Here is a 13,237-nt window from a genome sequence, read left to right on the forward strand (position 1 = left end):
TTCTTTGGAGATTCCCGTTAGCAAAGACCTTATAAGGAACTGCGTTTCTCTTAGAGAGACATGGAAATGCTGGTCTGCAATAAAGTATGGGCTTTAGGCTTCCTTTGTCTGTCCCCAAATTCAGGCGTCTGGTTCCTCCATACTTTTAGGCGGCCGGCAGCTCTGTGCTGCTGCCTGCCCACGGGGAACAGCTCCAGCCCACTCACCGGCACTCAGAAATGAGAACGGAGTTACTGGCTTGACCACAGCAGGCAACACCTTTCAAACTCTCGTGCAAAGAACCTCGTTTGCTTGAGAACAGAGAAATATTTGAGTGCAAGGTCGGGCGGGAGTCAGCAGCGCTGGTTTTCCCTCTGAAGGCCTCACAGGTCTCCCTCCGGTTAGTTCTGGGTTTTGTTTGGGGTAGAACTATTCCTCACCATGGACCTTGTACGTGAAAACCTTGTTGATGTGGTCATTCTTTGTCTTCCAATCCGTAATGAAAAGGAACCACACTTCATCTCTGTCCCCTGTAAAGATGAGATCCCGGAAGTAAACGCTCTGCAGATGTCCTGGCAAATCTAAAGCAAAGTCTCCAAGACACCTCAGAACAACCTGTATGGGTAGTCTATTTTATCACCACTAGCAAAAAGCTCATATATATAATTATATCATACATTATAAAATTATAATTATCAATTATATCATACATTATAAAATGCTGATTTTTTTTCTCACAGCCTAAAAGCTTTCGTATTTACCACTCAATAAATTTGGAGATTGAGTTGGGGAGAGAGTAGGTAACCATCAGGACAAATAGTTGTCTTCTCAGAAAGAAAAATCCCCAGTGCAGCAGGAATTATAGACATGTTTTGAATAGTTTGTCTGAAAAAGAAGAAGAAAACCAAGAGCAATCTAAAATTGAAAAAGAACAAAAACAATATTAGATTTTAAATGTGACAAAAAGTATTTTACAAATAGGTAATATTATAAAGATTTCATGTTACTATTCTAATTTTTCTGTGTGTTTGAATATTTTTATAACAAAAATATTAAAATTTAAAATTGAGAATCGTTGTCCTTATCTTTCTTCAGGAAGGAGGTACCAGAAGAAAAAACAGAGCAGACACTGTTCTATTTTTATAGAACAATTTTATAATGAAGTGCTTCCAAGTTCCATTTTGTAGTACAGTACCATCACAATAGCTATATAGCTGTTTGAATTTGGGCAACGGAGAACGCACTTTGGAAGCAACACTTTTTTGTACTTAAAATCAAAATCTCTAGAAATAGAAGGATATTTAAGTATTATTACAGTCAACACTCAAGAATGCTAATACTAGGAGAAATTGAATGAAATAAATCAGTTTCTTCTGTGCTGGGTCACTGAACCAGAGCTGGCCCAGAACCTCCGAAGAGAGGTGGCTGCCACCCTCCAGGTGATAGTACATTGTCTTGCTAGATCCTTTGACCCTCTGCTGTGTAGATGCAAACCTGCTTTTGTTATTTAGTGGGTGAATTCTCAGAGAGAACAGTGGTTCAAATAAGACGGGCTTCATCAGCTCAAGAGAGGCAGTCACCAGTCGCTTGCTTTATCAGTTATGGGATGCCTGTACACTACTTTGAAATGGATGCTGCTAAGCAGAGAAGACAGTGGGGGATGGGGTGTCAGGACTGTTTGCAGGTATAGACTCTGGGAGGAAGACCAGTGGGATGTCCTGGTCCACACAGACTCAGACTTATAGACTAAGCTTAAAATTCGGGACTTTTCCTCCACCATTGAACCAGAACGCGAAGCCAGAGGCTAGGTAGCAGTAATCTAGCGATCGCGCCCACGTCCTTTCTTATAGGCAGTGACAGGAGAAAGCGTCCGACTCCTTAGGAAAATTTAAGCGCCAGCATCTTCCACAGTCTGCGCAGGCGCACTCGGCCTTGCTCGCATTGGCCTGCGCGCAGGCGCCCACGCACTCGGCCGTCTTGCGCTGTAAACCCGGGTCGCTTCTGCTTCCGGGTCACGCCTTGACAGCGGCTTCCCGGACCGATCTGCCCCGCGGTTCGGTGAGTGCGGCCCTGGGTGCGGGACAGTGAAGCCAGGCCCCCCAGCCGGTGCTCCGCAGCCTGTTAACGCCCCTTAGCCGCCTGCCCCGGCTTTGTGCCTCCGGACCCGGCCACCGTTCCCGGTCTTTGCGAGTGGTGGGGGCGGGGGGTGCTGGTCGGCGCCCCAGGGTGCAGGCTGAGGCTCCCGGGACTCGCCCAGATTGCTGCGAGCGCCCGGGGGTCCCTGCCGCAAGGGACGCCGCAGCCCTGGATTTTGCTGCTCTGGCCCCCGCCCCTCTCCGTTCGTCCAGACCCGGCAGCTGCGAGCCTCCAGCTGTCAGCATCGTGGGATAGGGAGCCTCCGGCGAGGCCCGGGGCCCAGAGCAGGGTCTGTTGAGTGTATTTGTGCATTGCTTTTAAAAAAAAGTTTTCTGTACATTCCATAGGAACGGGGAGAAATAGGGCATGGGGCAAATGAGTCACAGCTGAGGAAAGGACGCACCTGGGATCAGACTGCAGGGTTGCTGCCCTCGGGGCCGCGGGGAGGTAGATTATCTTGATCCATCCTGACAGCAGATGCTGTCCTCGCTGAAGGGCACACAGTTTCACCTGGAGCTTCAGGGTAGTTTAGAGTTCTTAGCCTGGAATCCAGGAACACCCTTAAAATAAATGCAGGCTTCAGTGTCATCTGCTTAATGTACCAGAAGCTTAACACAACCACATCGGGCCAAGCCTGCCGCTTTAGATAGTCTGGGCTTCGTCCCCTCTGCCCAACACCATTGCTGAGACCCGGATTATAACTTTGCGCCCACCCCGCGACCCCATGCTTTTTGTCCCCTTTATTACAAAGTTTAAGATAAAAGGATTTCCCGAATTTTAAGCAGCCCCTACCAAGCCATCCCCACACCCCCGTATACCTTTCAGACAGCTGTAAATGGCTACTGATTAGCAAAAAGAAACTACTAAAGTTTATACCACATTATCAAATGTATAAAGGGTTACCCCATCCCAAAAGCAAATATGTATTACAAATTATCAAAAGTATTTTTCAGATTAGTGCTTCTTAGTAGTTGCATGTGTAATTATAAAAGATTAGTAGGTTCTACAGTAAAAGCTTTTGCTTCTGAGTCACATCTTGACAGCAACTTACCTAATGCAGGGGTTTGGTAAGTTCGATTCTGGGTGCTCGATGCTGTTGATGCCAAGTCAAATATGGATTTAACACATTTATATTGACCATCATGTGCCAGGCACTCGTTAAAAACCCTCCCATTATCTTTAACTCTTGGGGGTGGGGTTGATATTTTAATAAGAACATAGATCCCGAAGCAAATCTTCCAAAGAGTTGCAGCTGTTTATTATGCATTCTCTCCAGTTTCTGATAGGTGCTTTTTTTTTTTTTTTTTTTTTTTTTTGCATCACCTCGATAACTGTTATTTTAAGATGTCATTTAAAGCATTTGGGGGGAGGGGTTGTTGTTGTTGTATTTCAAGACAGGGTTTCTCTGTAGCCCTGGCTGTCCTGGAACTCACTCTATAGACCATGCTGGCCTTGAACTCAGAAATCCACCTCCCTCTGCCTCCCAAGTGCTGGGATTACAGGCGTGCGCCATCACTGTCCAGCTAGTTAAAGCTTTTATTGTAGTTGACTCTAAATATGTTGAATTATTTCCTTTCACCTCTTGTCCTAGAATTCTCTTCCATAATGTAGTTTAAACACATTTGCACAATCATATTTCTCAGGCACATTGACAAGCCTGTTATTAAAATGTTTTTATTTTAAATCCACTTGTTACCCAGAACTGAAAGTATTTTTTATTAGCTTGAAGTTTTAAAGATTTATGTTGATTCCAGAGTGGTTATATGTTTACTCTCCCCCTTAATCTAAAATGTTACCTTATTTCTTGGGTTTTTTTTTTCTCTTTTGAATATTTGAAAGTATTTCACAGATGACTTATCAAGATAGGTTTATTCCATTGCCTCGCATTCCTCACAGGTATCACACATCTTCATAGTCTGTCAAGCAGCCAGTATTTGTTAACTATCTACATTGTATGGGATGCGGTGGCTGGCTCTGCTAAGCAGAGAAGACAGAAACGATGACATGTGCATTGTAAGACAGGGATTTAAGGAGCCTGAAGGTGCTGCCAATAATAAACAACAAAGATGGAGAATGAGAAAAGAGTGGCGTGTTCTCTTGGCCTTCTCACTCCTTGCTAGCCTTGCAGGCCACGTAGTGCTCCAGGGGGAATCTTAGGGCCAACCCCTTAGGGGGATCTTAGTCGAATGAGAGAGTAGAACAGGGGACCCATCAGAATGTCCAGGTTCACGTAACATCCTAGTGATTGTCATAATCTAGTGCCTTACTGTCCCAGGAGGTAACACTGATCCATCACTGACGTTCCTAGAATCTGTTTTTATAGTGGGGAGCTTACTGGTACGGGGAGGCGACCTGGGCGGTGCTGTGTGATTTGTTTCAGGCAGCTCGGAGCATGTGAGCGCACTCTGAGCCCTGATGAGCTCCAGCATGTGGTATGTCATGCAGAGTATTCAGAGCAAGTACTCCCTCTCCGAGCGCCTGATCCGGACCATCGCTGCCATCCGCTCCTTCCCTCATGACAACGTAGAGGACCTCATCAGAGGGGTGAGTGGGCCACTGCTGACAGAGCAGGGGGCTGGGAGTTGAGGCTGGGGGGTGAGGAGGCAGGGCGTGCGGGCGGAGAGCAGAGGTGGGGAGGCCCTGCTAATCCCTATGGGTTTTCAACTGAAACCTTGGTTTAGCACATGCTCGGTGTTCATCAGTGTTTTTCGCCTGATTATTAAGGCGTGCTCTCCCTAATTACATTTTGCCTGCTTTCTCCCTCTCACCGTCTGTCCCTTCATAATATATGTCCTAGACAACCCTCCTCAGGGTTTCCTTTGGGTTTGTGAACTCTGCCCGCATGTGGTGCATGCCAGCCTGTGAAAGGCATGCGTCAGGCAGGAGGCAAGCGAAGGTGGGGGAGGGGGGTCAGCTTGTAAATCCTTGGAGGTTTCCTTCAAACCTGCATTATGGTGATTACATGGGGGGTTTCACTTTCCTGCTCGGTTACAACAGCTACCAGCCAGTTTTAGTTCCACAGAAGACACCATTCCCTAAAGTGCATAGTAGTTAGAGATTAAGAAAATTTGAGGAGGCTAGAGAGATGGCTCAGTGGTTAAGAGCACTGACTGCTCTTCCAGGGGTCCTGAGTTCAATTCCCAGCAACCACATGGTGGCTCACAACCATCTGCAATGGGATCCAATGCCCTCTTCTGGAGTGTCTGAAGATAGCCACAGTGTACTCATATATATAAAATAAATCTTGAAAGAAAGAAAAAGGAGGAGGAAGGAAGGAAATAGAGACTGGATAGGTGGGTGGCACCGTGATTGTGAACCCATAGCAGGCAGCTCACAACCGCCGTAGCTGCAAGGGATTGCAAGGGGTGTGAGGTCCCGCAGAAACTTACACGGGGTACATGCACATAATAGCAAATAATTCCCTTTTTTTTTTTTTTTTTTTTTTTTTAAGAGAAAGGAAACAGGTTCTCTGTTCTCTAAACACAGCTCTCTATAGTTCTGTCACATGACAGGTACTCTAGAAAGTTTTGGTGCCCTTACGCCTTTGAAGAGAAGTAACAATGTTTTAGAAAATGTAACCATGTGTTACTCTGCATTTCATGGTTTAAAACAACTCGAGGATCTTCTCTGTAAGTCCAGTTCTGTAAATGCTTCAACGCTGTACCCCTGCCAAAGGAAGGTGTGCGGACAGCTCGCTTTCAGCAGAGCGGGGTCCGAAGACTCAGTAGTAGGAGATTGCTTGGGTCCTAACTCCAGTGCTGCTGCTGAGTCACTGGGCTCTGGTCTGACTGCCATACTTTGAGTCTTCCTTATCAGACTCGGAACAGTGCTGAGACGCAGGCTGCCTTGAAGGGTCTGCAAACAGAACATTAAGGTGGCCTCATAGATGGCGAGGGTCATTTGTTGAACCTGCAAAAAGAGCCAAAGTTCTGGCCTCAGTCTGCAGGACTCATTTTTATAACTTTCAGAGCATGGTGGCCATAGACAGTAGGCAGATGGTCTTTCCCTCCCCCCCCCCCCCCCCAGACAGGGTTTCTCTGTGTAGCCCTGGCTGTCCTGGAACTCACTCTGTAGACCAGGCTGGCCTCGAACTCAGAAATCTACCTGCCTCTGCCTCCCAAGTGCTGGGATTAAAGGTGTGAGCCACCACCGCCCGTGCAGTCGGTCTTTTTAAGGTCATGTCCTCAGAGGTGTCCAGGTGGCCATTCGGCAGGCTGTGTTGTAGAGAAAGTTAATAGCTTAATCTGGGGAACTGTGCGCTACATGCATGCCTGACCTGAGAAGTGGTGGTAGGAATCGAACCTGGGTCCTTCACAAGAACAACAAGTGCTCTTAACCACCGAGCCAACACTCCAGCCCCTGCTCTAGGTCACTAACTTCCTTTTCTTCCTCTTCCATATTCCCCCAGTTGGAGGATTTGGGGCCTCGTTACTAGAGGGATAGGTACTCATAGTTAGGTGTACTCGGGCTTAGCCCCTCTGCATTCGGTCAGTTCGTGTCCTCTGAACTCCTTCCCCAGGGAGCAGATGTGAACTGCACACATGGCACACTGAAGCCCCTGCACTGTGCCTGCATGGTGTCCGACGCCGACTGCGTGGAGTTACTCCTGGAGAAAGGAGCAGAGGTGAGTGACATTTCAATGCTTCTGCATTCACAAGTCATAAAAACTCAACCCTCATGTTTTCTTAGAATTTCTCTCTTCACCTTCCAACTTGCTTTGTAATTCATGGTGACATTAGCATTTACGCTACAGAGGTAAGGCGTAACCTCGGATCTGAGGTGATTCTAAAGCTCTACCCTGCCCTTCTCGTTCTCCCTCCACGTAAGCTGCGCATGGCTCCAGGACGGAGCCTGGTCTCTTTCCCTCCCCGCCTCCCTCCTGGGCTGGTCATGTTTCCATTGCTGCCTCCCTCTCCTGTTGGCTGTCCAGTCCCATAAGTACAGAGGCTTCTCAGCTCTGGTTCAGTTTAAGCCCTGTGAGACAGTCTTAGACACGTGAGATTCTGTAGAGTATTGCCACGGGACTCTCCGTTCCTCAGGATCTGGTCACTTGTGGGGTTTTTCTTTCACACTAGCTATTTTTAGCATAGCTTGGTCTTATTGTCTTTGTAATGCATCTTAAGATTAAAATCCAAAATTAATTTTTGAAAGTAGACTCTTGGTATTGGCATGAAGCCGCATAAGGTAAAGGATGATTAAAAGACTAGACTGACGCAGGCGTGCTGGCTAAGTATTCAGCTGTAGTCCCAGCCCTGGGAGAGCTGAGTCAGGCAGACTGCAAGCTGGCTATGTAACAAGATTTTGTCTGAAGCTGACAATCCCTCATCCCCAAAAGGACTTTGGAACCAGATTTCATGGATTCCATCTGACACAAGTGCTTGCAGTGTGTGACCTTGAATGGATTCCAAAAACCCTTTGCCTCACCTATAAAAATGGTGTGTAGTAAGGTTGAAAGTGTTTGGACTGCTGGCTTACAGCTGCTGCTAAGTAAATACATGACAAATTAATGTGGCAAGTTTGTCAGTGAGCAGCTCTGAAGGTGGCATATGCTGAGGTGACAAGCCATCAAACCAGTGTGAAGTCCCAAACACACTGGGCAATAAGCCAAAGAACCCGATCCCACCATAGCACCTCATACAGCCATGATGCTGTCTGTCTGTCTATAAGTGACTAAACAAAGTAGTTATAGATCTAGCTAGCCTATAATGTTGTGATTGGCCTGCTTGCAACGTAGGTGACCCTGAAGTGAAAAACTGGTTATATCCTGCCTGATTAATACCAGTGACCAGAGTGAAAGCGAGGCTTAATGAAATAAAACGGTTAACTCATTAAATGGCTTGGTTTTGCTTTATTGCATTGTATGGTGTTGTGGTTTGAGTAGGTATGGCCCTCATAGATTCTTGTCTGTGAATGCTTGGCCCATGGGGAGTGACACTGTTCGGAGGTATGGCCTTGTTGGAGGAAGTGTCTCTGTGTAGGAGGCTTTGAAATCTCATGTTCCAGTTAGGCTTAGTGTAAAACGCAGTGGTCTCCTGCTGCTGCCTGTGGGTCAGGATGTGGAGCTCTCAGATCCTTCTCCAGCACCATGTCTGCCCGGATGCTGTCATACTTCCTGCCATGATAATATACTAAACCTCTGAAATTATAAGACAGCCCCAGTTAGATAGTTTCCTTTATAAGAGTTTCCTTGTATCTCTTCACAGCAATGGAAACACAAACTAAGACAGGAGTTGGTACCAGGAACTGGGGTACTGCTGTGATAGGCCTGACCATGCTTTTGTTTGGAAGGATATATATTTTGGGACTGTGGATTAGGAAGGCAGTGGAATGCCTTAATTGTGACTTGGTGAGCTGTCCTAGTAAGAACAGGGAAGACAGCTGTACTGAGGGTGATTTGAACTATAAGGGTCTGGCTCAAGAGGTTTCAGAGGAGAATTTTAATTTGTTGCCCAGAGATCATTCTTGTGATAGTTTGGTGAAGAATGTGACTGCTTTTTGTCCTTGTCTGGAAGAGTCTGCTTGAGGCTAAAGTGAAGAGATTTATATTAATCCAATTAACAAACAAAATCTCAAAACAGCCTAACCTCAGCTTGGAAGAATGTGGTTCAGTCCTTTGAAGAACATTTTCATGAAATGTAGTAAGCTTAGAAAGGAAAAAAAGAAAATGTATAGTTTGAGGATTAAAAGGACACCAGGAAGTAGAATGAAGCTAAATCTTGTGTTCAAGAAGATTAATAGGTTAAAGATATTAAATGAAATTAAGGGAGTGGTGACTTTGGGACAAGATCCCACCAGCTAAGCTTCCATCCTGTGAAGAGGAAAAGCTTATAGAAAAGTTTAGGTTTAGTTATGGTGGTACATGCCTTTAATCCCAGCGCTCAGGAGACACTCAGCAAGCAAATCTCTGAGTTAAGGTCAGTCTACAGAGCAAGTTTCAGGACAGCCAAGCTGAAGGAGTTGGAAAAGAAAAAGCTGGTGATAATGTGATAGAAAAGGGGGGTCGTGTTCCAGCCCCAGCAAAGCAGCAGAACGTAGCAGTTTTGGTCATGTGGCTCTGGGTAAGGGTAGAAGGGGTTACTGGGACAACTGATGCTGGTTAGCTGGAAGTAAAAAATCATTGGTTAAGAAGAGACCAGCATCTCTGAAGTAAAATCTTCTGGGAAGTGTTTTCTGAGAGCACAAAGAAGCTGTGCTCCAGAGATAGCCAAGGTTGCCCCCGTGCAGCTGTGTAAGTCACCCAGGTGGTACTGGTTTTGAAGGCATGAAGGGATGATGAACAACAACTGAAGCTTGGCACTGTGAGAGGCCATGAAAAGCCATTGGTAAAGGAGGTGCCAGCACCATGGGGTGACCACCAAGAGCAGCAGCAGCTGTGGAGTCAAGCAGAGGCTAGAATGCTACAGAGGGCAGAGCTGGAGAAGTGACGCCAGGCCTTTGCAGGAGCCCAGATCATGTGTGGAGCCCAGACATTGGAACAAGAAGCTGCAAAGCTGAAGTTGCTTTGGAGACCCCAAGATGTTAGAGATGCCAACATGGGCTATCTGCTGAGGAAAGCTGCTAACAGGAAGAGGGAGGAAGCAGCCCAAGAGAAAGAGCTGTGTTGCAGTCAACAAAGCTGAAAGATGATGGCGAGGCAGAGTTTGGAGTTTGCCCAGTTGGTTTTTGGTCTGTCTTTTGTTCTGGATCTCCTCACTGTGATGTTTTGGAATGGTAATGTATATCCTATGATGTTAGAAGTATGTGACCTGCTTTTTGACTTTTTGATATTATAGAGGATTACAGTTAAGAGATTGCATGAATCTCATAACTTTGAACTTTGGTCACTTATTTATTTATTTATTTATTTTTGGGTTTTTTTGGATTTGGTTTTTTCGAGACAGGGTTTCTCTGTGTAGCCCTGGCTGTCCTGGAACTCACTCTATAGACCAGGCTGGCCTCAAACTCAGAAATCCGCCTGCCTCTGCCTCCCAAGTGCTGGGATTACAAGCATGCACCACCACCGCCCAGCTTAATTTTTTCTTAAATATTTACTTACTTATCATATGTAAGTACACTGTACCTGTCTTCAGACACTCCAAAAGTCCATGGCGTCAGTCACCATGTGGTTGCTGGAATTTGAACTCAAGACCTTCAGAGGAGCAGTCAGTGCTCTTGACCACTGAGCCATCTCTCCATCCCATGGACTTTTAATTTTAAACATTGCTGAGACTGTGATAGACTATGAGGACTTCTGAAGTTGGAGTAAATGCATTTTGCATTGTGTTATGGAAAGAAGCCTGTTGGGGGCCAGGGAATGGAAATGTGGTGGTCTGAATAGGTTTGGCCACCATCGACTCATGTATTTGAGTGCTTGGCTCAGAGACAGTGGCATTATTAGGAGGTGTGGCCTTGTTGGAGGAAGTCCATCTCTGGGTGGGTGGGCTTTGAGGTTCCATATATGCTCAAATTATGTTTAGTATAAAACACAGCAGTCTCTTTCTGAGGCCTGTGGATCGAGATGCAGAATTCACAGCTCCTTCCCCAGCACCATGTCTGCCTGAACATCCCCATGATTCTACCATGATAATGGACCGAATCTCTGACACTAAGATAGCCCCAGTTAAGTGAGTTTCCTTGGTTATGGTGTCTCTTCACAGCAATGGAAACCCAAACTAAGTCACAGGGTGTGAAGAAGCCCTCTGTAAATTAGGAGTTTGAGATAATGATAGTTTCAGAGAGGCAGCTGCCTTCTCAGCACTGGATGTTTGTGCTCTTCCTGCCGCTGAGGTCATCTGAGTCTCGGCAGGGTTAAAAGCACAACCAAGTGAAAGGACTGAGTTCTGTCCTCATTGTTTTTCCTTCTGGTTTCCATTCATCACCCGAAAAGTGTCAGGGAAAGCTAATGAGGCATCTCTGAGAGCTGCATTGCAGCCTTCATCCTTCCCTCCTTCCTCCCTGCCCTGGCAGCGATGCCGATGAGCAGAGGTGGACTCTGGTCAGCCTGCTGGCCAGCCTCGCTCACACAGCTCTGTGTCCCTCGTCTCATCTTGCTCAATTGCATATTACCGTATTGTTGAGAGCATTACATGGTGAAGGCAGTGGGAAAATAAATACAGGATTCTTCTAGAGCCTCTTCCTTCTCCCCAGTAACCTGCCCAGTGTAAAACAGTCCCTCCCTTTCTGCAGGCCAATGCCCTGGATGCAGTGTAAAACATTCCCTCCCTTTCTGCAGGTCGATGCCCTGGATGCAGTGTAAAACATTCCCTCCCTTTCTGCAGGTCAATGCCCTGGATGCAGTGTAAAACAGTCCCTCCCTTTCTGCAGGCCGATGCCCTGGATGCAGTGTAAAACAGTCCCTCCCTTTCTGCAGGTCAATGCCCTGGATGGTTACAACCGCACAGCTCTCCACTATGCAGCAGAGAAAGACGAGGCTTGCGTGGAGGTCCTATTAGAATATGGGGCAAACCCCAATGCACTGGATGGCAACAGAGACACCCCGCTTCACTGGGCAGCCTTTAAGAACAATGCTGAGTGTGTGCGGGCTCTCCTGGAGAGTGGGGCCTCTGTCAATGCCCTGGATTACAACAATGATACGCCGCTCAGCTGGGCTGCTATGAAGGGGAATCTCGAGAGTGTCAGCATCCTTCTTGATTACGGTGCTGAGGTCAGAGTCATCAACTTAAAGGGCCAGACGCCCATCTCCCGCCTGGTGGCTCTGCTAGTGAGAGGACTTGGAACAGAGAAAGAAGACTCCTGCTTTGAGCTCCTCCATAGAGCTGTTGGACAGTTTGAGTTAAGGAAAAATGGCATCATGCCACGAGAAGTGACCAAAGACCAGCAGCTGTGTGAAAAACTGACTGTGTTGTGCTCAGCACCAGGGACTCTTAAAACCCTTGCCCGCTACGCCGTGCGCCGTAGCCTGGGTCTGCAGTACCTGCCCGATGCGGTGAAGGCCCTCCCACTGCCCGCATCCCTGAAGGAATACCTTTTACTCCTAGAGTAGCCTGGAGGAGACACTTTGGCCATCATGCAGACAACTCTGGGTGAGGTTTGCTTTGCAATACTGTCTCTTTGTTGTGGAACACAGAAAAAAACTTGTTCCTGGTGTGTGGTTTATAGATTTTGAGGCAACACATAACAGTCATGTACGTACCACCTCCCCTCCCATACCAAGCAACCAAACCAAAAAAAATTTACCTCACTTCTGTTTGCTGTGTTATTGCTTAGTTGCCTTTTATATTCAGCCCTGCAAAAGAAGTCCTCCCCAAATTCCCCGTAGGATCCTTTAGTCAACAGTGTAACTCCATTTCCTAGGAAGGTGTAAAGTACTGAGAGTACATGGTTTCCCTTTGGGGCCGTGGTGTAGCATGTGAAAGAGTTCCTTCTAAAAAGTTCTAGTTGATCTGAAGTTTAAGAAATCTACACTCCAATTAACAAGAATTATGTCCCAAGGATGAGTGCTTGAACTTCAGGTGGGGTGCAGACTCAGAATCTGGCATTCAGGAGCACTTCCACGTGGTACCCAGGGCTGGCCATCCAGTAGTGGGGCCTCACAGGGATATCTGGCTGCCCCCCAGAAGAGACATGAATTCCCAGCAGTCCCAGAATTGCCAGGCCACCCTTCTGATGTGGCCCTTTCCCTCAAAACTCCTTTGCACTAATGAGCTGAGCGTGCATCCTGCACCTTGGATGAAGGTCTCTAGTAAGGTGGAGGGTGGGCAGCAGCCTCCCACAGAGCTTCACTCCCTAAGAGTTTGCAGTTGGTGTTTTTCCTACTCTCTTGGAACCTTTGCTTTTTATTGAGCTATAGAAAATGGTGGGGTAAGTGGAGCTGGGGACAGAATACAAAAGGGGTTCTCTGGAACTGGCCCGCCGACCTAAAAAGACCCATTTCTGTGAACAATGCTCTTCCTTTTCGTGTTCTTAAACTAGATGAAGTTGATTTTGACCTTAAGTGATCTGTATGCAAGTTTGGAAAGCACTTTTTAAAAAGCTGGCTGGAGACTGCACCCAAATGAATAGGCCCTGATGCAGCTAACTCAAGAGCCAGCAGCTAACTCGAAAGCCGGCCTGCTTCTGTTCTTTGCTGTTGCTGGGTTTTGCCCGTTTGAAAAAAGAATAAATAAATAATTCTAAAAGCAAA

General features: G+C 46.7%; 1 protein-coding gene across 3 annotated transcripts; it reads left to right on the forward strand.

Moving 5' to 3' along the window:
- Positions 1-1,960: 1,960 nt before the first annotated feature.
- Asb8 (ankyrin repeat and SOCS box containing 8) lies at positions 1,961-13,237 on the forward strand. Of its 3 annotated transcripts, none has more exons than XM_052161007.1 (4): positions 1,961-2,037; positions 4,496-4,659; positions 6,635-6,739; positions 11,465-13,237. In XM_052161007.1, exons 2-4 carry the CDS (start codon positions 4,531-4,533, stop codon positions 12,095-12,097), a joined length of 867 nt encoding a protein of 288 aa, XP_052016967.1. In that variant the 5' UTR covers positions 1,961-2,037; positions 4,496-4,530; the 3' UTR covers positions 12,098-13,237. The 3 variants fall into 3 exon arrangements, with proteins under 3 accessions (XP_052016967.1, XP_052016969.1, XP_052016968.1); XM_052161009.1 differs by having other exon boundaries at positions 1,964-2,037; positions 4,561-4,659; XM_052161008.1 differs by having other exon boundaries at positions 1,965-2,037; positions 4,500-4,659.

The sequence above is a fragment of the Apodemus sylvaticus genome, chromosome 17, assembly GCF_947179515.1.
Source record: "Apodemus sylvaticus chromosome 17, mApoSyl1.1, whole genome shotgun sequence".
Lineage (NCBI taxonomy): Eukaryota > Metazoa > Chordata > Mammalia > Rodentia > Muridae > Apodemus > Apodemus sylvaticus.

Coding starts and splice junctions, on each gene's coding strand:
- Asb8 (XM_052161007.1), top strand. CDS start 4,531: ATGAGCTCCAGCATGTGGTATGTCATGCAGAGTATTCAGAGCAAGTAC. Junction 4,660..6,634: donor TAGAGGACCTCATCAGAGGG/GTGAGTGGGCCA, acceptor CTCCTTCCCCAG/GGAGCAGATGTGAACTGCAC. Junction 6,740..11,464: donor TCCTGGAGAAAGGAGCAGAG/GTGAGTGACATT, acceptor CCCTTTCTGCAG/GTCAATGCCCTGGATGGTTA.